We start from the raw sequence: 19,879 nt of genomic DNA, 5'->3' as shown, positions 1-19,879 counted from the left end.
AAAATGACAAATAGAATAAATAAGATAAAACAAAGTTAAATACAAATAAACACAAGTGATCATGTTGACAGGAATCTTGTAATGCAAGGTTGACCTTGAGTTGTTATTCAGATAGCAGAGATATGTATTTTTTATTTGCAAAGCAATTCAGTTGAAAATATTGTGTATGTTGCATGTAAAAACAAGCTCACATGAAGAACAAATCTAAGGGCGCTTTCAGATAGCCAACAGTTTGTGCTGCTAACTTTGCTGTTTTAGAAGGGCTAACTCTTACATTACCCTAACATCTATAATGTCATCCTGCAAACTATTTCTTCTATTTCAAGCCATAGCTTAGCCACATGATGATATAATAGTAGCTGGATTGCAGCTTGTGTGGCACAGGCAGGTAGCTGAGCAGAAGGGTTGCTTCCACCGATTCAAACACGGAACATCAACATCGCTGAGCAGATGTGGTGACAACGGCTCAATGGCTGAAATAATATTTAAGTCTAGTGTCTAAAGTCTACAGCCATGCTACCTGCTATGAGGTTGCATTTGGACAGTGATGTTTTGAGCTATGCTAACATCAGCATGACAAAATGCTCAAAATGACAATGCTGATTTAGCTGGTGTAGTGTTTACTATGTTCACGTTTGCTAATTAGAACTCAACACAAAGTACAATTGAAACTGATGGGAATGTCATTAGTTTTGCAGATTGAATCCAATGTCTGGTTGCAAAACTTTTTTTTACAAAAAACTTCGAATATAATTGCATTTCAACAATCAGTGTCATTTTTTTTTTTTTAAATCAAAAAGCCTGGCTGGGTCATGCACCAACATCATGGTTGTTTACTTTTATTCTGATGTCAAGTAGAATCCGTAGTGTGAACATGCATGTACATGTAGTTTCATTTTAAATCAAGCTGCTCTGACACATCCTATAGCATTAAACTGACATGCACATGCAGGGTGTGTCTCATGAATGTACTTGACAGGTTGCCTCGCCAGAAGTTTGAACTGCATTGAAAACTGTGTTTTCCAACGTCACAATTCAGTGAATTTCTTGTGCATCACCACATTGTGTTGGGTGGGGGCTGTGCTCACTGTGGTGGTAGATGAACCCAATACGATGCTCTGAGAGCCAGTGGATGTGCTACCATTGTTGTGGAGGACTCTTTGAGATCCAGAGATATCACTCATCTGGGACTGACCTGCTGATTCCTGCACCAGCTGCCCTCCGCTGTTCATTGGCCCTCCGACCACCAAGACACTTTGAGATCCTGAAAGCCCTCCTGACTGTAGAGTGCCCCCTGGCACAAAGCAGGTCTGGCTCCCTTTCAGCACTTTCATTGATCCTGCAGGGACCTTGCCCTCGACAACCATCATGGTCTGGGAGCCAGAGAGGTTGCCAGTGTGGACCATATTGGCACCAGCCCCCTGGAGTCCACTCCTCTCCACCAGGACCATCCCAGGACCCTGGGCTTGTCCGCTGGACATCACTGTCTGTCCCTGTACGACTACACCTTGGGCAGGTATGGCCTGGGTGCCGTTAACCAGTACCATGCCCTGCAGGTTGGTGGCTGGTGCGTCAGCCAGCAGCACGGTGTTCTGAACCTGTGGTTGGACTACATAGGGCATCGGCTGGAGCACAGGGGTGGTGGTGTAGTAGACAGGCTGCTGCTGTTGTAGCAGGAGCATCTGGCCTTGATTTACCATCCCTTTATCCATTGTGGTCCTCCCTTGTCTTACAGTGGCCGCACTTTCCTTCACCATCTGAGAATGCTCAGATGTCTCTCTGACCACAGTCTGCTGTGTTTTAGGCACAGTCGGCTGCAGCTTGGGTGGTGGGGACAGCTGTTGGGCAGTCACCACACTTGATACTGAGCTCTGAGTGTTGACTGATGCAGTTGGTGGAGGAGTGAATGTATGTGTTACTTCAGCTGGGATCTTCTTGCCTCCACACACCTCTGCCAGGGTCTTGAACTTTGGTCCGAGGTCATCGAGGAACTGCAGGTCATTGTCAGACTCCAGGAGGCTGCAGCAGCCCACTGAGCCAGCAGAGGAGCCCTGGCCCTCATAGTCATAAACCAGAAGATCATCCTTCACGGCAAGGTCCTCATTTCCACAGGACACTTTCTGTTGAAAGAAAATCAGGAAATAATCAACAAGAGACCACATTCTCATAAGCTGTCAGGATGTCCATTAACACGAAGTGAGTTAGTTAGCTCAAAGGGCTCTTTAAGATTTAGGTTCTGAAGAGTGACGGTCAAACTTAACCTCTGCTTTTATTGGCAGGACTAGTACAGAGCTGTTATGGCAAATACATTTGCATTTGAGCATTTCCAGCTGTACCTCTTTCGGCCAGTTTGATTTGTTTTTTTTTCCAACATCTCAATATCGTCACAATAATAATTATGTCCTGGACAACACCCTACTATGCATTACAGAAAGTGAAAACGAGAAATTTCAATGATTCCTCACCTGAGAATAGTACTGTCCCAGGAAATGGTCTGGCAGAGCCATTCCAGCATAAAGTCCTCCACCTACTCCTGATTCTCTGTCCTCAAATGCAGAGTAGAGGCCATTGCCGCTTGCCTGGTTCATCATCGCCCATGTCCCTTCTCTGTTGCCACTTGAAAAACCATCTGGATACATGGCCCCGTTCATCCCATCCATGGAAGTGACGGATTTCTGAAAATCCAAACCTGCCATTGGCGCCATTGCTGAAACTTTTTTCGCCGTGCCCATATCCATTTTGACCATATCTGCATCCTTTTGTGTTTGTATGTTCAGTAGTGGCACCTCCTATCACAGGCCAGTGATCCAAATGTTAGAACAGAGTCAACAGTCATCATCTGAATAGCAAGTGTCCAGTATGTATTTCTGCCCTCAACAGTAGTGGTCATGTTAATATAAATATGTTGGTCTTACCGTGTTCTCTCCCTGGCCCTCGGTGCGGTAGTTAATGAGGTGTGATTTGGTGTCGAAAGGCATCTCAGTGAAGCCCCCTGGCAGACCCCCAGCCCCCCCACATTGGCAGAAGAGCAGCAACAGAGGAATGACTGTAAAAACAACAACAAAGTGTGAGTCTAACTTAATGACTCCAGAGTGGCACACATATAATGTGGTTTTATCTTCTCTTGTAATAGGCCACCATGTAGTTCATTATTAGCAATACTAGGTCTTTCCATAACCATTCTGCTGTAAGTTGCATATTGTAATGCATCTGGCATTTTTTGACTTGTCTGACAGTCTGGCTTTGAGTGTGTTGTCACATATGATGACTGCCACCTGCTGGTCAGACACACAATCACATCTAAAATCAAAGGCTTTTCAGGGAAATTACCTGACAGAAAACCGAGGCCATGAGAAACTGTTATTGGATTCATTTTCCCACCACACCTATTGCTTCCTTTCAGATGGTGGAGCATTCAAAATCACTTGAAAACTTATTTTCTATTCAAATCTATTTTAATCAGTCTCTTACTGAAAACTCTGTTTTGTGCAAAATTTAGCAACAGTAAACGTAAAATCAAATCAATACATGCACTTGGCAAAGATTTTAAGAAGAGTGTTATTGAAAAATTCTGAAAGATGTTTTTTTTTGTGTTGTTGACATTTATGCCTATTTGATTAGGCATAAATCAAATGGTTGCTTATTTTGAAAGCAATACAGATATCAATATTCAGGAGTAAATTAACATATAACACAAATATTTTTCATTAAGGTCCTTTAAATTTCAACAAAAAATGAATTTCCCAATTGGGACCCATAAGATAAAGTCTAAGTCTAAGTCTAATTAAGAATTGTAATGAGATATGTACTAAGAGGGTCATTTAATAATTGAAAAATAAATTTGTCGGTGCTCTCTGGCTGACAAATTATGATAAGATAAAATAAGACAGGAAATTTGTGTTAAAACTGCAACAACAACACAAAAAGGATTCTTTTGATATTTAACAGTCCTTAAGTATTAGTTTACATTTAAACCTTATTTAAACTCAGCTTGTATAGAGATTGACTTAATCAATGCAAACGTGTCAGGTCTTTGATCGCATGAGTCTTCATGAGAATGATCACATCATACTTACGTAGTAAGAGCAGCAGGCCCAGGAATAGCAGTCCGATGCCTGCAGGTCCAAAATCTGTTTCTTTGCTGGTCTGACCATTGCTGCCTCGTTTTCCACACAGAACTCCATCCTCACAGGTACAAACTTGGACCCTCACTTTCTGTGGTTCTGGACAGGCATGGCCCTGCTCGTCCTTCACCACAAATTCCACCTCATAAAAACCAGGCCACATGGACTCCTCGGCCCTCAGGATAGCTGCAGTGTCTACCAGTAACAAGAAAAACATATGAAAAGTGTAAACAATCAATATGCTTTACTCTAAAGTTAACAGTATTCTGGATTCAGAACTCAAATTTAAAGTTGGCCTTTCCACTCTGTAGCTTAAAAACAAGGTTCCAGAGTTTTAAGGTCAAACCCTATTATTAACCCCGTCATTTGCGAAGCTTAAAGCAACTTATATAGAATTAAAAATAAATAAATAAATAGAAAATAAGATTAAAAAATATATATAGAAAATCACTTTGGCACCCCCTAAGCATATACTCAAGCAAATCTATGGCAGATATTAGCTCCTGTTGCTACAGAGCCATTTCTAACTTTATATCTATTTGTATATTTATATCTGTCTACCATAACTTTAAAATTATTGGTAGTATTCTCCTCACCATTGAGATGCTCCACGTGCCATTTTCCTTCAGTGCCCTCTGGGACAATTTCAAAGTCAAAAGGAGGTCCATTAGGGAATAAATCTTCATCTTTAGCATTCACAATAACAGAATCATCCGTGACACACATGGTCTGGATGTCACTGGTCAGGGTGGGGCAGTGGTCATTAAAATCTTGCACCTGGATGGCTATGGTGCCAGTGACTGTTTTATCAGGTTCATCTGTGGTGGAAAGACAAAAATAAGATCAGGTCATTCAACATTTCCCTTGTTTTTATTTCCATTCCTGAGACAAGTTCGAGACAAACGCTTCACTCCCTCTGCTGGTGGACAACAGGTGTACACAATTATTAGTGATGGGACCAGACAACACAGTGAGGTTCTTTGTCTATGTGTATTATTACTGCTGAACTAGTTATGCAGTCTGTGTTTATTCACCACTAGCTAGCCAGCAACTTACACACTAATCTTGAGTGGGTGTGCCTGGATAATTGATGATATTCCATAAGACAGTGAGTGCAGATACTTTGATTTCCACTACATTTGCTGTGGATGTTGATGGTCCCCAGATGGTGAATCCTAATCCTACTTTCAGTTAGCTGCTGAGTACACTCTTGAATGAAAATTTCAAAATAGCATAAAATATTGATAATATTTTGTGACTCTATGGACATTGCTCCAGAGTCTTTCTCAGAGTAAACTTTATGCTTCTCCACTATTGGCAAAGCAGTCAGATTAATACACATTTTCAGTGTTTTATTTCATCTATCACTTTCATATTGTGGGTTATATGAGGTGAAAACCTTTGCCTGTTTCAGTCAATAGCAGAGTTTCAACTTTTAAGCTTGATGTGTCATCTGAAGCTTGAGCAGACACACAGAGGAACCTCATACCTTCTGAAATGCCCAGTACTTTGGCAAAATATGTCCCATTGACCAGGAATTCAGATTCTCTGTCAGGCATCTTGTTCAGTTTGATCTCAGCCGTCTTTGGATCGATGGTTAGCCAGTTGCCAGGGTCTGAGCCCTTCACATACCTATAGCAGAAATAAGCTCTATGAGTTGTCATCATTGAATGTAGAAAATGAGGCTGACATTGCAGTTTTAACTGCAGAATCTTTCATGAGTATATGTTTATGTATGCAACTACCTGACATTCTCCGCTGGTTTCCCAGTGTCTCCATCTATTGCAGTGTAGCTGCCAATAACATCATTAATGTTGATGGAGTTGCCTCCCTCGGAGATGGGAAAAGCTTTGACTTTGGGGTCAAAACTAGGCCCCTCAGGCTGATTCTTCACGTTGATTTTTACTGGATAAGTTTTAAATGTGGTTCCACTTTGCCATGTTGATCCTCCAGACCAACCTCCTGTACTAGAACCACCTGATCCCCCTCCGCCCCCTGCTCCACCCCCTCCTCCACCACCTCCTCCGCCACCTGCTCCGCCACCTGCTCCGCCACCTCCTCCCCCTATACTTATACCAGCTCCAGTACTTCCCCCAGATCCACTATATGGTGGAGCCTTGTTTCTCACAGATATTCCTAAATCAAGGTCCTTCACATCCTCATAATTCACAGCCTGTGAAATGACACACACAAACACAATGAACACAGATTACTATTATAACAATAACAGATATTAACATTTGTCAATACAGGGTCACTATATTTGATAAAATGAAAACTAATGTTAAGGTAACAGGCCATTTTCTCTTGTTCTACACATAAGAAAACATTGTTGATTAGTAGATGGGGTAAAAATTTGATTTTTGAGGTTCGCATTACAGTTTGTTAATGGCAGATTGCTAAAACATCTTAAGGTTACGGCTAAGTTTTTTTCACGGTTAAAATACAAAATAAATTGTTGAGAACTGCCACCCCTCAAAACATTGTGCCATTGCTTTTTGAGAATTGTCTCCTTAATGTGCTAGAAGTGTTTGTTAACTCTTGTGATCCTGTGAGCTATTTTGTCAAAGGCAATAACTTCTGCTAGGATGGCAAATTTGTCCCAGGTGAAGGGTCAGACAGAATGATTCCAAAACCTGTATGGAATGGCAACTTCTTGACATTTCTTGGACTAGGAGGATTGGTCCTACAGAGTTCCCAGAGTGTGGTCTTGTTATCACTGGACTTGGACAATCTTCGAGCATTGGGTGTTTCATAAGTGAGGCTGAGTCTGAAGGCAAAGCTCTTGATTTACGATTCGCTGTGAGTTCAAACCCTTACCTACGGTCACGAGCTCCGAGTGATAACTACATGAGTCAGATAAAAGTGGCTGGGCTCACCCTAAAAAATAGAATGAGGAGCTCAGACATCCAGAAGAAGGTGGTTTGGGAATCTGATGTGGATATCTCCCTGACCTCTCCCCGTGAGAATGTTCCAAGTTGGAGGAGAACGTGGGGCAGACTTTTTTAGACCTTGCTAGCAGCCTAAAATCTCACCTTAAACGTGTTTCTTTTGGAGTTTCTACTTATTTTTTCCAGTCATGTCCATACCTACTGCTTATTTTCATTCGCTGTCAGGCATGATCATTGCATTTACCACATTTATCCTACAAAAGACTTTCCCACTGCTGTGTTGCTCATTTAGCATTACCTTGTCAAGCATTAAGATGCCCTCGTTGGTTTTGGGGTCCGTTTTAATGCTGAAGTACCCTGCCTCGTTGCCTTTGACGATGTCAAACACAGCTTCCCAGTTGTCTGTACCCTTCACGTCCATGTCATCTGCTTTGATTCTCATCACCTCCACACCATATTTGTTCTCCTCAATGTTGCCCACATACTGCAAGTAAAACACATTATGAGATGAAAGTAACAGGGTTCATCTCAGTGTTTGTGTTGATTAGCATTTATTTGACTTAAATGTGTGACATGTGACATGAGCACATCAACATTGTCATTTTAGGAAAAGTGTAAAAAGAAAACTACCTGCTCTTTTTCCAGAGTGGGAACGTTGTCATTCACATCTCCGATCTTAATGGTCACAGTGGCAGTTTCAGTGTTTCCCCCTGGTTTGCCATTCAAGTCTTGGCCTCTCACCGTCAAAGTGTACTGATCTGTTTTCTGAAAGTGGAAACTGGTTATAAATAACTTACAAAGACTGTATCACACATTGCTGTGAAATGGGACTAATGTAAGGTGTGAATTCTGAGAGATTAACTATGAACTGTATTATATAATGTTTGCTGCATGGTTGTACTTTGGACAGGGTAGCAATACTGGTTGGTTTCATGGCCAACAAGCTTGTCATTGTCTAGACCGGACCTTACTGTATGATTTGATTTGTACTGTATTTAAAGGGGATACAAAGGTGTTGTCCTGTTAAACATCCAAGACCAGACATCATCCAGCTAGGTGTCAACTGAATGAGTCTGGTGACTATTTAAAAATGGAGGTATTGCAAGATATAAGGTACAGCAAATACTCTACTCCGGTAAATATTCTTGAAATGATTTGAGTCATTAAGTATACTGCAATTCCTCCACACTAGATGACAATAATGATGATGATGATAAGGGTAGGAAATCATGAACTGCTGTTGGTTTGAAGTTGGGGATTTTCTTTGCAACCTTTATGAATATTTGGAGCAAGCTTTGTTGTCAGGAATACAGTGACAGTGGCTTTAGATGGAGGTAGACAATGGTGTCTTTCAAAATACTTCAAGGTGAACCTCAGCTAGAACAAATTATATGGTAATGTAAACATGTTTGAATTTTCTGGTCACTCTATGAATATTTGGACTGCTAAAAATAAAGGTCAAATCAAATCAAATCAAATCAAATAAATACTCCTGAGCAGCATAACAAGCCCTGAAAACAACATTGACACATATAATGTATGTTACTATAATGTTATGGTGAACATGTTAGCAAATGCTTTTCTTTTAACACACACACACGAAACACTTCAACACTGTTTTGGAGCTGTGTTTCTATTTATTTATTTTTCTATCATTTTAGCTCTGGTTTGATCTCCCCTAACTCCTGACAGTAATATCTGGCTTTTGCTCCTAAATGCTCCGGTATTTCACCAGCTAATTCCTACCTCTGTTACTGTGGGAGTTAGTGCTAGACACGGAGCATACAGTGGGTGTATCAGAGCTTTTCTTTTGCCCTTTCCTTCTGCCTGCTACAACTGGAAACAAGATCCAGATATGAAACAGCAGATATGCAGTCTAGAATACCAAAACAATGAAAGAAGCTGAAAAGTTCTGTAAAGCTTTGTGAAGTTTCAAACTGGGTGATGTTTTTCTGTGGGCTCATCAAAGAAACACCTTTTGATTTACACATAGGCATTTGATTGATTCTAATGTTATGTAAAAATTTTACCTTGAGCAGCTGATAGAATGTATAGGTCATCATGTTGTGATGGGAGAATTATCAGTAATAACAGGCATGATGGCAAGAATACACAGAAGTACACTATCTAAAGAGAAGAACTCCCCAGTGTTAAAAACTTGCACCTTCTTAACTGAATGTGATTGTTGATTGGATTAAGGGACACTGATCAGCTGCTGGAGTGAAAAATCTCTGTGGAATTTGTATTAGACCTGTAGATGTGTTGGTGTAGTCCATACCTCTCTGTCAAGGGCAGAATTTTTTACATAGATGGTCCCATCCCTGGTCATGTAGAACATGTCATCAGGCGGATTCTGATTTACGATGGAATAAACGATTTGAGAGTTCTCATTCCCCGGTTCATCAGCATCAGTTGCAGTTATTTTCATAACTGAAGTCCCTGTAAATAATAACCTTTAATTAAGCAGCCATCATACTTAAATATGTCCTGTGTATAGTTCAGTTGTAAACAAACAACAAGCACCCAGTGTGCTACAGAAATTAGCTAATGATTACAGAGTAATTGACATTTGGTGTATGATTTTCCTTTTCATCTGCCCGACATAACACCTTTTCAACAACTGATTATATTATTGTCTGGCATATTATTGTCAGTAACACAGATATGATTTTAATGTCTCTGTCTGACCATAGTCCTGTCTTTTCATTTGCATTAAAACAACACCCTGCTTCAGAACACTTTAAAAACACAAACTTGAGGCAGAACTGAATTAATTTAGTCTATCAGTTGACAACCCTTGAGTGATATGGGATGCAGTCAAAGGTCAGAAATAAAACAATATCCTTTACATCAAATCATTATTAAGTTAGAAATCATTTGATTGAGTTTCTGGAAACTGAAATCAGTTTTATCATAATTCATTGTTCATCACACTAAGCAAAATCAGTACATGAACAGTGCCCAACTGCCTTTTTGCACTTAAGGATGAGTGTTCATCGAACAAACATCTCAGCAACTGGGACCAAAGAAGTGAGTTTAATTTCTGATATCATAAAGATTAATAGCACTTTTCAACTACTTATTCAAAAGTTGTTCAAGTCAGAGGTGTTCACCATTACATTTATCTAAGCTGGCCCCAGAGACCATGCATTCATTAGAGGTGCCTGTCACTCTAGAAGGAAGGAAATCCATTAAATCAATGAACAAAGGCAGATTACCAGGCTTCAATGGATTACCTTGAGAATTATACATTTTATTTTTACTGTTAAATATGCTTGATTTTTCCATTAGTAAAGGTTCCTTTTCGGGTAGTTCAAATATTGCTGTTATTTCGGTTTTGCAAAAAAGGGACAAGCCTCCAACAGGCTACTCCTCTTAAAGGTCTTTCAGTCTCCTGAACTGCAAAGTCAAAATTTATGCTAAGGTCTTAGCCACTTGGTTGAAGCACTATATGGCTTGTCTGGTCCACCACGGCAGCTGAGTTTATCAAATCCATACTAGCATCTGATAATGTCAGTCGCTAACTTAATGTAATAGGTTCAGCCTCAATGTCAGAAAACCACAGTACCATCTTTCACTAGATGCCAAAGAAGACATTTGACTGGTGCTATTTATGAGCTCTTCTCCAACAGAGAAGAAAGAGCAGATGGGGTCACTTCTGTGATTATGTTACTGTATAGCAACCCTTTCACAGTAGTCATCACAAGTAATATTTGCTCATCTAGATTCTCAGATTCCAGATCGTCTCTTCAGGGCTGCCCCTTATCTTCACTTTACTTTGTCTTTCTGTGGAGCCTGCCGCTCAGGCAGAACGACAATCGGAGGTTCTCAGTCCAGTCACCACACATGACACACCACATCACTTTTCCTTGAGTAACACTAAATGTAAACATAAGAGATGAACAAAAAGGAAAAGCTTCCAGGTACAAACCCCAAGGTTTTAATTCATTTTAATTTATTATGTAATCAAGCCAATTAGAATTATCCTATCAGAGAAACACTAACCTGCAGCACTGTGCTCATTCACCTCCCCGGGCTCGATGGTTCCAAAGACTGGAGAGTTGTCGTTCGCATCTAAAACCTGGAACCGTATATCGATGTTTTCCTCTGCCAGTCTGCCATCTCTGTACCTAGCAACACCTGACAGCTGAAACAGAAAGCTCAAATGTTATGGTCTGTCTTAGTAGGTGCATTTGCAAACATGAATACCCTGTGACAGTGTAGCAGATGACTGCCAAATGCCTCATTATTAATTATCAATAGCAGCAATTACTTAATCTTAGCACGGGAAAAATGACTTCAAAGTCAAAAAGTATAATAAGACAGAAACAGTCATGTATCACTCACATTGTACATAGAGATGGACTCCCTGTCAAGCATTTGGGTCACACGAATGACGCCAGTTTCAGGATTAACTACAAACACATTGAAGGGATGCTGGTTTGCACCCACGCCTTGTAGAGAGTAGAGAACATTCCCTGTGCCATCATCTTTATCTGAATGAATCTGAAACACAGAGAAGGAGAGCTGATTCAGTTGAACACAGTCTAATTCATATTCATTTCAGCACAGCAGAAGGAAATGACCCAAGATATTTGCACTAGAAAATCAAGAGCAACTATTTGGAAAGTTTGAAATCAATTTATTTCATATAAGCAGAGAAAAAACAAAATCTTTTAACTATGATTTGTTGTTGAACACTAATCGTTATACAGTACAGCGCTGATCCTCAAGCATTTGTCTCTGCAACTCTCTCAACCTCTGTCTATATGATCCACTTTATTTTCACGATGCACATTTTTTGGTGTGTGGGTGTTTTTCTTTTGGCTGTTTTTTTTTCTGTTTATGTAAAATAAATTGTTACAGTCTCTTTTAAAGATGTATAAAGACATTTTTAGAATGTCAAGCTTTGCTGTGTAGCTAAAAGTCCCTTTTACAGCTTTTTGTTCAGTCCAGTCAGTGAGAGTAAAAATTACCAGGTCGGATCAAAGACAAAGAGCGGTGACTCACCTTGGCAACAGATTCCTCTCCTGTGTAGTCAACATTTTCTTCCAGTGGTTTCCTCGGGGGAATCCAGACAGCTTTCACCACAGCAGCAGCCTGGAGGTATAATAAAAATAGATGTACTTACTTCACAATGAACTGCACGTGAAAGATGAATCTCAGTTTGACACGTGTAAAGTCAGATGCATATCACTTAAGGTTAGATGATCAGATTTCTCAGCATAGGAAAAAATGGTATAAGAAATGAAAATAAAATGTGCATCTTGGGAGTAACCTTGGGCACTGTCAACAACGTCTTTCTAGAATCGTAGACAACTGTCCTGAATGAATGTGTGCTGCCCTGTCACTGAAAGGAGGGTGGCACAACAGCTCAGACTCACAGCAGGAACACCCCGAGTTTTCTATGTGGAGTTAGAGCATTTAAGTTAGTGTGGGAAAATCCTGCCTTCTCAGTGTGTCATAACCCTGCAGCTGAGTCAAAGTCTGTTGACTCAGTCTGCTGACTTTACTGTAGGCTCAGTAGACTGAGTCTGTATTTAATAACCTCAGACCAAAGCACTGTCTTAGCTCATAAGCTCCTATTATATGATCATATGCTTGGGGTGGCACGGTGGTAACACTGTTGCCTCACAGCTAGAAGGCCCTGGGTTCGAATCTCGCTGTGAGCGCCGGGGGCGTGTCCTCCGCCATGCCTTCAGTGCCAGCTGCTCGAGGAAAAGGGCCTTTCTGTGTGGAGTTTGCATGCTCTCCCCGTGTTCACCCGGGGTATCCATTAAAAATACCCCCACTTAACTGAACTTTGCCCACACTAAAAGCATGCAAGAAGATCACCACCTGACCAATGGTGACAAAAGGAACTGGGTCCCCGGGCGCCGGTTGGATGGCAGCCCCACTGCTCCTGGTCTGCCGCGGAGGAAGGACAACCAGGATGGGTGAAAGGCAGACAAATTTTACCAGTGCATGGCGTGTGTGTGCATGGATGTATCTGAGTGACAAATAAAGGGGACTGTTCCTCTGATTCTTATTTATTTTAATTTATTTTAAATCTGACTGTTGTTGTTGTTTTGGTCCTTCATTGCTGTCATAAGATGAGGAGGGAGAGAAAATACTGACAGGTTATATGTTCCAAACTCACTGTTGATACCTTGTATTAAAAATGAAACCACAAAACAGAAAACATAAATATTCTCACTAGAGTCTTTATTTTCCTATCCAAATAAATACTTTGTTTATCCTTGCTCTAACGATTCTCTTTAAATAGATGTCTATGTATGTAATAGATGTCTTGTTCATGAAATTTCATATAACATAAGTGAATGAAATACCAGCTTGGCAGTGACAAAGTTAGTTCTGTTTCCCCACTGCCTCCATAGAATGACACCTAAAATTATATCATTATTGTAATGAAATCACTATCAACAGTGTCACTGTGTGAGAAAGCTAAGGATAAAAAGGACTGTTTAATTGCAGTTACTGGGACTTCCTGATGTGCAGATGGTGCTGACACAAAAGCTGTGAAGCCAGTCAGTCATGTCAGGTACCTATGACAGTGTGATTGGCAGAGAGCTAAAGGTTGTTCCTGCCAGTGGGACTTAATCTTTACGTCTTGTTAGTCTGAGCGAGAGGCTGGTTCACAGCTAACAGCAAAATTCACTGTTCATTGATTAATAGCCAGCAATCCAGGTAACCAGGTCTTGTTGTCTTCTTACTGCGGGCTGATACATTTGTTGTCAGAACAAAAAATTTTGCCACATGATTATACTCTAGCACTCGCTAACTTCATTTTAATGTGCTAGCAGAGGACTGCATGGCTCTTAAGATGCTGGATTTGGGGCTCTGAAGAGGCTAACCAGAGTTTTTACTTGGACATTATTTGATTGTTCATTCCATACTGAAAGGAAAGACTGTCCTAAATTCCAGCAATTTAATTAGAGGATTAGATCAAGGTTGTTATAGACTTTTCTGACCATTCACATTCAATTTTCAACACTCTTTGTCAGTTTGTTTGAAATGACATGTTTCACTATTCACAGAATATTTGATCGTCTGTTTTAAAGGTAAAATACACCTAAAAATGAATTTAGTAGTGACATCCCAATGATTTAAGAAAGTTAATTCAGTTTCTGTCTTCCTGAGGGGGAAATCTGAGACAGACTTCATAATCAGGCCACACTTTCTGGATATTTTGTCCATTGATGTTGAATTACAGATATGTGTTTGTCCAAATGTGTTTTGACTGGAAGTATTTCTGTTGTGAATCAGAAAATACGGCTACCTCAGAAAGACTCCCATTATCTGCTTTTTCAATAAAACATGAAATATTTTGAGTTGTGTCTACCTCATCAACTCTCAAAGTTTTACTTCTGATTTGAGCTCTACCCTGTTTGAAGATGGTGGAGCTATGCAGAAAAAGAACTGTGGTCAGTGAGAGAAAGACATCTGCGAGGTGTCTCATTTTACAAAGAACAAAGAAAATATGGAATAGTCAGCAAGGTGTCAATGAAGGACAGTCTGTCCATGTACAGTCTGTGCCCACACAGCCCTGACAAGAGATTTGACCTTTTGCACCTCATTCATTTAAATAAAGAAATACATAGAAATACATTCACTTCATGCTCCAGATCTCACCTCCTGCTACCGCAAAGTTCAGTTAAGCTGACCTGCCAGTTGGAAATAAAGGGCAGGGCTGCTATGTTGTTCAGTAACTACTGACTGCTGCCTTTTCTTGTGTCTATTGCAGCATGGTGAATGAATAACAGAATAACGGCAGCATGATGGTCAGCAAATAGTGTAAGAAGTTGCAAATGATGCAAATTGAAAATGATGATACCCCCTTTATCTAGCACTTGTCATCGAATGGCAAACATCAAACTTGTACAACTTGTTCAAACGTGCCAAAATGCAGATGGCAAAATAGTATTTCCCTGTGTTTAACCAGGAGTGAAGCCTGCTGGGGAGTGTGAAATAGAATGAGCCTTGATAAGGTATTTTTCCAAATATTTGGATATTTGTCACAGTTATTTTACAGGTTGAACCACATATGAACAAACTGAGTGGGTTATTGTTCTGTTTCCCACATTTTAGTGATCATATTTTCACATTGTACTTCCACTGAACTGCAAATAGTGATGAAGCTGCAGCATTTTTGCCTCAGGCACTCGTAACTGGGTCTGTATGAGAAACACCCAGCATAGCTTAAGACATTGTGATGGCCTCTATGTAAAAGCATGTCAGGTACTGTGTGTACCTACTTGTGTTCAGAGGACAAACCGACACACCCTGCCACTCCCAAGAGATTTAACTAAGCCTCCTCTATGTAGTCACTGCATGGGCATGTCAGGATAACAGAAGATGTATAATGAGAAAAAGAGAAGGGAGTGGCCTCACATCTTCCAGTGAGAAAGAACTCACCAGGAGCATCATATACACAGACAAAGAAGAAACTGAATCAGCAGTACTGACAGAAACCAAATGCCTTCACTATTCAACATGCTAAAGAGATGCTAGACATCGCCAATCCATAACCCTACAACTGTCCAGTTCAAAATAGTATAATAATATAATAATATAACTGTTGTCAGTCAGTCAAATTACAGCTGACTTAGTTCAGAAAATGTAGCACAATAAAACTACTGCATGAACTTGCTTTAGTCAAAATCACCCACAGAATTCCTGATGATCTGGTTGGCCATATAACTGAGCTGGAACCAAAAACTGTCAGTCAGTAATAACATTTGATTTTCATTGCAAATTGTAGTCTGTAATTTGTTGTAGAATCCAACTGAAAGATATTTGGAAAAACACAACAGAAATAATGTACCACAAAGGCTCGATGTATGATCCATAGTCAGCATTAAAGATGGTTTCAGCAGAAATATACTTTCACTATGACATATCAGTTATTTTCTGGAGTCAAGTAACTTAATATAGCAGAGAGAGGAAACTCCTTCTGTACTCACCAAAAGCAGTAGCAACACAAACTCGGGCGGAGAGACCCGAATCATGACTGCAGAAAAGTCGCAGTGTCTGGAACAAGTGAGCAGATAGAGTCCTTAGAGCACCAATGTAAGTTCCTGACAGACTGTGAGCTGATGGAGGTGAGGAGGAGGTTTATGAAAGAGGAGGAGTGCACCACCAAGCAGACACACACCTCATCAATGTGTAAGGTATTGCGTAATGCAACATCAATGTGTTCCGGTACGTTGTGTATCATGTATATCAGTATCATTTTATATGAACTTAATGAGGCAAATGCCATACTTCTTTTTTCTTCTCCTTATTGGTACTATTACTACTACTACTACTACTACTACTACTAATAATAATAATAATAATAATAATAATAATAATAAGAAGAAGAAGAAGAAGAAGAAGAAGATAATAATAATATTCAGCCATCACAATGGGTGTGTCTGTCCCTAACAATCATCATTTCCCATATATAAACAATCAATAATTATTCTATAGTTGACATCAATTTGAGGTTTTGGACATTAAGAATTATCACTGGTTGTCTTCTGCTGGAGTTCTGGTCTGTGTTCCTGTGACTTAAATTTCAGCAAGTTATTACAAAAATATAGTAAATATGAGGTGGACTGATTTAATAGTTTTAACTGTCACTCTGCATCATCAGCGTTACACTGACTCAGTGTCTCATTGGTGTGCCAAAGGGGCTTGCAAACAATGCTGCACGTGAACGTAAATGCAGCTCTGGATTTATTAGAATGCTTAACAAGTCACCTGTCATTCTCTGAGGATTTGGCAGACTTAAACACATCACATCTTGCTATGTCCATGCCCTTGCAAGCCTCCACATACACCTCTAGAGACATGGTGATTTCATTTTTCACAGTTTAATAAGGCAGTGCACAGCAGCACAAAAGACAGTTTCTAACCCTCTGGGATGGACATTTTCTCAATATTTACATATCTTCTTAAAGTCACTTTTAAAGATAGGCTATTTGCATGAAACACATAAGACACATATGCTATATATCAAAAATTCAATATGTAAAGAGATAATTTGATATGTTTGGGATAAGTTGAAGGTTTTCAAGTTCTTCAAATCTCTTGTGAAACATACCCTTACTCATGTGAACCAACTGTTTGGTTCTTGAAGTGGGTTTACCAAATTCTAAGGTTCACAAAAGCAGTTGAATATGTGAAAACGGAGTGGATGATTATTAATTCATCACTCAGTAGCTTCATTGATTTTTATAAATATCTGCTCATTCTGAATTAAATGCAGCAACACATTTCAAACAAGTTGGGACAGGAGCAACTAAAGACTGGGAAAGTAGTGGAATGCTCCCAGAGCACTTTCTCATTTCTCCCTTGCTTTTTTGGGAACAGTTTTGAGCAAAGCTTCTTTCCATTGGTGTGGAAAAACATTGTGCTAGATGCATGTATTAGAAACATTACATAAAACATTTGCCAGTTCTTCCTACAAAGTCTTTAAAACCCAAGAAGGAATTCACTCAGGATCAGCTGCCTTCCTCGCATTGAGGAGCTTAGCTTTGACATGCCTGATGCTCAGGAGACATTCTGCTCAGATGGAGTAGTGTGGTCTGCTTGGTCCCATACTGAAGCAAAATGCTTTGCCAGTGTGTCACACTCACACTGCAAGGTGTTTGGGTATCACGGTATCACCATCACCCTCCATCCCCATAAGTGCTTATGTGGACTTGAACCACTGTTTTGAGTTAGGGCACACAGCTTCTTGACCTCAGTCTTGTAGTATTGCTGATTGACATTCCTGATTTTTTTGACAATAAGTGAATATATATTTGTGTAGGGAATTTTATTGCCAGAGCAAAACGCATGCTGACACTCTTTTTCAGATTTTTCATTTGTACAGTCATGCAGGGCTTGTTTTTGTTAGTAACCAAGACCCTCTTTAGTGGGACAACTTTATCCAGGATGGACCCAGTAATAGAAGTGAAGGCACTAACTTTAACTTCAGGGTCAGTGACTTCATGAATGATGGGAAAGTCAGTTGTGTCCATAAGAAGGCCCAGCTGCCTCATTATCTCCAGTGTGCTGTTCTGGGCTTGGAGGGCCATTCACCAACATTCAACAAGATGGTCTGGCGATCAGAGGTGCCAGTAGAGGAAGAAGGGATGCAAAGGAACGTCAGGATTCAAGTTGACTGGCTTTTCTCATTGCCCCAGCCACAACTTGCTTTAGTCCACATCTGATGCAGATGTTTTCAGACTTGTACCTATTCATGTCCCCAAGAATGACAACTGCAGTGTGCTGGTAATTGTGATCAATGTTACCATGACAACAATCCAGATACTGTGTGATTTGAACGTTTTGAAGTTCTTCATGAAAACCCTCCTTTCTATCATTTCTCAATGCCTCTTGCATTTGGGAAAATGAATCTTTTGAATATGTTGACATTAACTTGTAAAACAAAGAGATTTGACCTCTACCACTTATGTGGGGGAGAGTTTCCCAATTTTAGACAAAGGAGGTACAGACAACAGTTGCTTATGGTATGGTAAGGTCAAACGTTTCAGCTGTAAGTACTTACATTTTTTTTTTTTTTTTTATCAGATTGCCATAGTTCACAACTGAATCTATGACAGAAGATTGCCCTCTGCGTATGTGACAGATGAAATAATATGTATTATCAGCAAGTCACAGCAAGCGGTACAGTAATGTTTAATAACCTCATGTAGAAACCTTCACATTGTGATGTATGAGACTTTTCATGCTACAGTTCAGAATTATAATGGTCACTGTCGCAGCAGTGGGAATACAGTGCTTTTGTGCTTTCTTTTTTTTTTTTCTTTTTTTTTTTCTTTTTTTAAAAATGGAAATATGGGGAAGGTTAAATTTTGAGTGTGTTTTAAAGCTATTGTGAGAGTGTCTGTGTGTGTTGTTAGAGACCTTAGTGATATATGCCAGGTGGGAAAGCAGCGTAGGGTGTAGCAGTGTTGCAGTGTAAGCAGTATGGGAAAGGAGGGTCAGGTCATTTATCACCTCTGCTCCTGGAATGTGCTACACTTGTCAGACTGCTTTTGTTGTTCATCAGCCTGCTGATGTTTGGTGAGGGTTATGGAACTTTTGTTGTCTATGGATGGCAGTAGTAATCAGAACCCTGCTTGTCTGATGCTCCACATTTCTTCATAATACTTTACACCTCAATCAGATGGACTTTCATCTTGTTCTTTAGAGTTCATCACCACCGAAAGCTTACATATGGTGCATATAAAACCTGATATGATCAGCTAGTAATCTTATTTGAGATATATTTGTATTTTGATTTGATGTATGCCATCTAGTTGGAGAAAAAGAAATGCAACTACATAAATAAAGACTGCTGTTAAATGCCCTGTTCACATTAAAAAAAGGTAAAGAAACAACAACTATGATCACAGAACATTCTGCCATATATCTTCCTCCCTCCCTGCCCTGAGCACTTCCTCAGTGAATGTGCTATAAATCTGGTCATCACTTCCAAAGTTCCAAAAAATCCCCCCAAAATAACTGGGGTGTATTCAACTTAACTCTGAAGTGAGGAAGCCTAACCCCTCACCCACTGTGGTCAGTGCTTCCTGTAACAGTATGTGATGGTTATTTAAAAGAAAAGCCAATGAAACAACTATATTAGGTCTTTGGTTTGACCAGGTTTTATAAGAAATTCAGTCAAATGAAAACAAATCCTACTCATCCTTCTCAAGTGACTGAACCTGACGTGATGAAAAACTGCAGCAAAACATGACTGTATTCAAACTCCATGTAAATTTCTTGCCATTAATATAAAAAATATGTAACATTTCTTCCCTTTTAAAGACAGTTACACCGGTTTGTTTATAACACTCACATTGCCAGTCCTGTTGGCCCATCCGCATT

General features: G+C 40.0%; 1 protein-coding gene across 1 annotated transcript; it reads right to left on the bottom strand.

Annotated features, from left to right (window-relative positions):
- Window positions 1-831: 831 nt before the first annotated feature.
- On the bottom strand, window positions 832-16,851 carry LOC143317838 (desmoglein-2.1-like). Its single transcript, XM_076725771.1, has 15 exons — window positions 16,760-16,851; window positions 15,979-16,045; window positions 12,026-12,115; window positions 11,363-11,521; window positions 11,021-11,162; window positions 9,294-9,454; window positions 7,646-7,780; window positions 7,314-7,499; window positions 5,870-6,297; window positions 5,614-5,756; window positions 4,721-4,942; window positions 4,077-4,319; window positions 2,916-3,046; window positions 2,466-2,789; window positions 832-2,120 (listed from the first exon to the last, which is right to left on the bottom strand). Exons 1-15 carry the CDS (start codon window positions 16,849-16,851, stop codon window positions 1,029-1,031), a joined length of 3,615 nt encoding a protein of 1,204 aa, XP_076581886.1. The 3' UTR covers window positions 832-1,028.
- Between the last annotated feature and the right edge of the window lie 3,028 nt (window positions 16,852-19,879).

Source organism: Chaetodon auriga, chromosome 3 (assembly GCF_051107435.1).
Source record: "Chaetodon auriga isolate fChaAug3 chromosome 3, fChaAug3.hap1, whole genome shotgun sequence".
Classification (NCBI taxonomy): domain Eukaryota; kingdom Metazoa; phylum Chordata; class Actinopteri; order Chaetodontiformes; family Chaetodontidae; genus Chaetodon; species Chaetodon auriga.
Note: the sequence above shows the minus strand (reverse complement) of the source record. Positions and strands in the feature narration are given on the sequence as shown.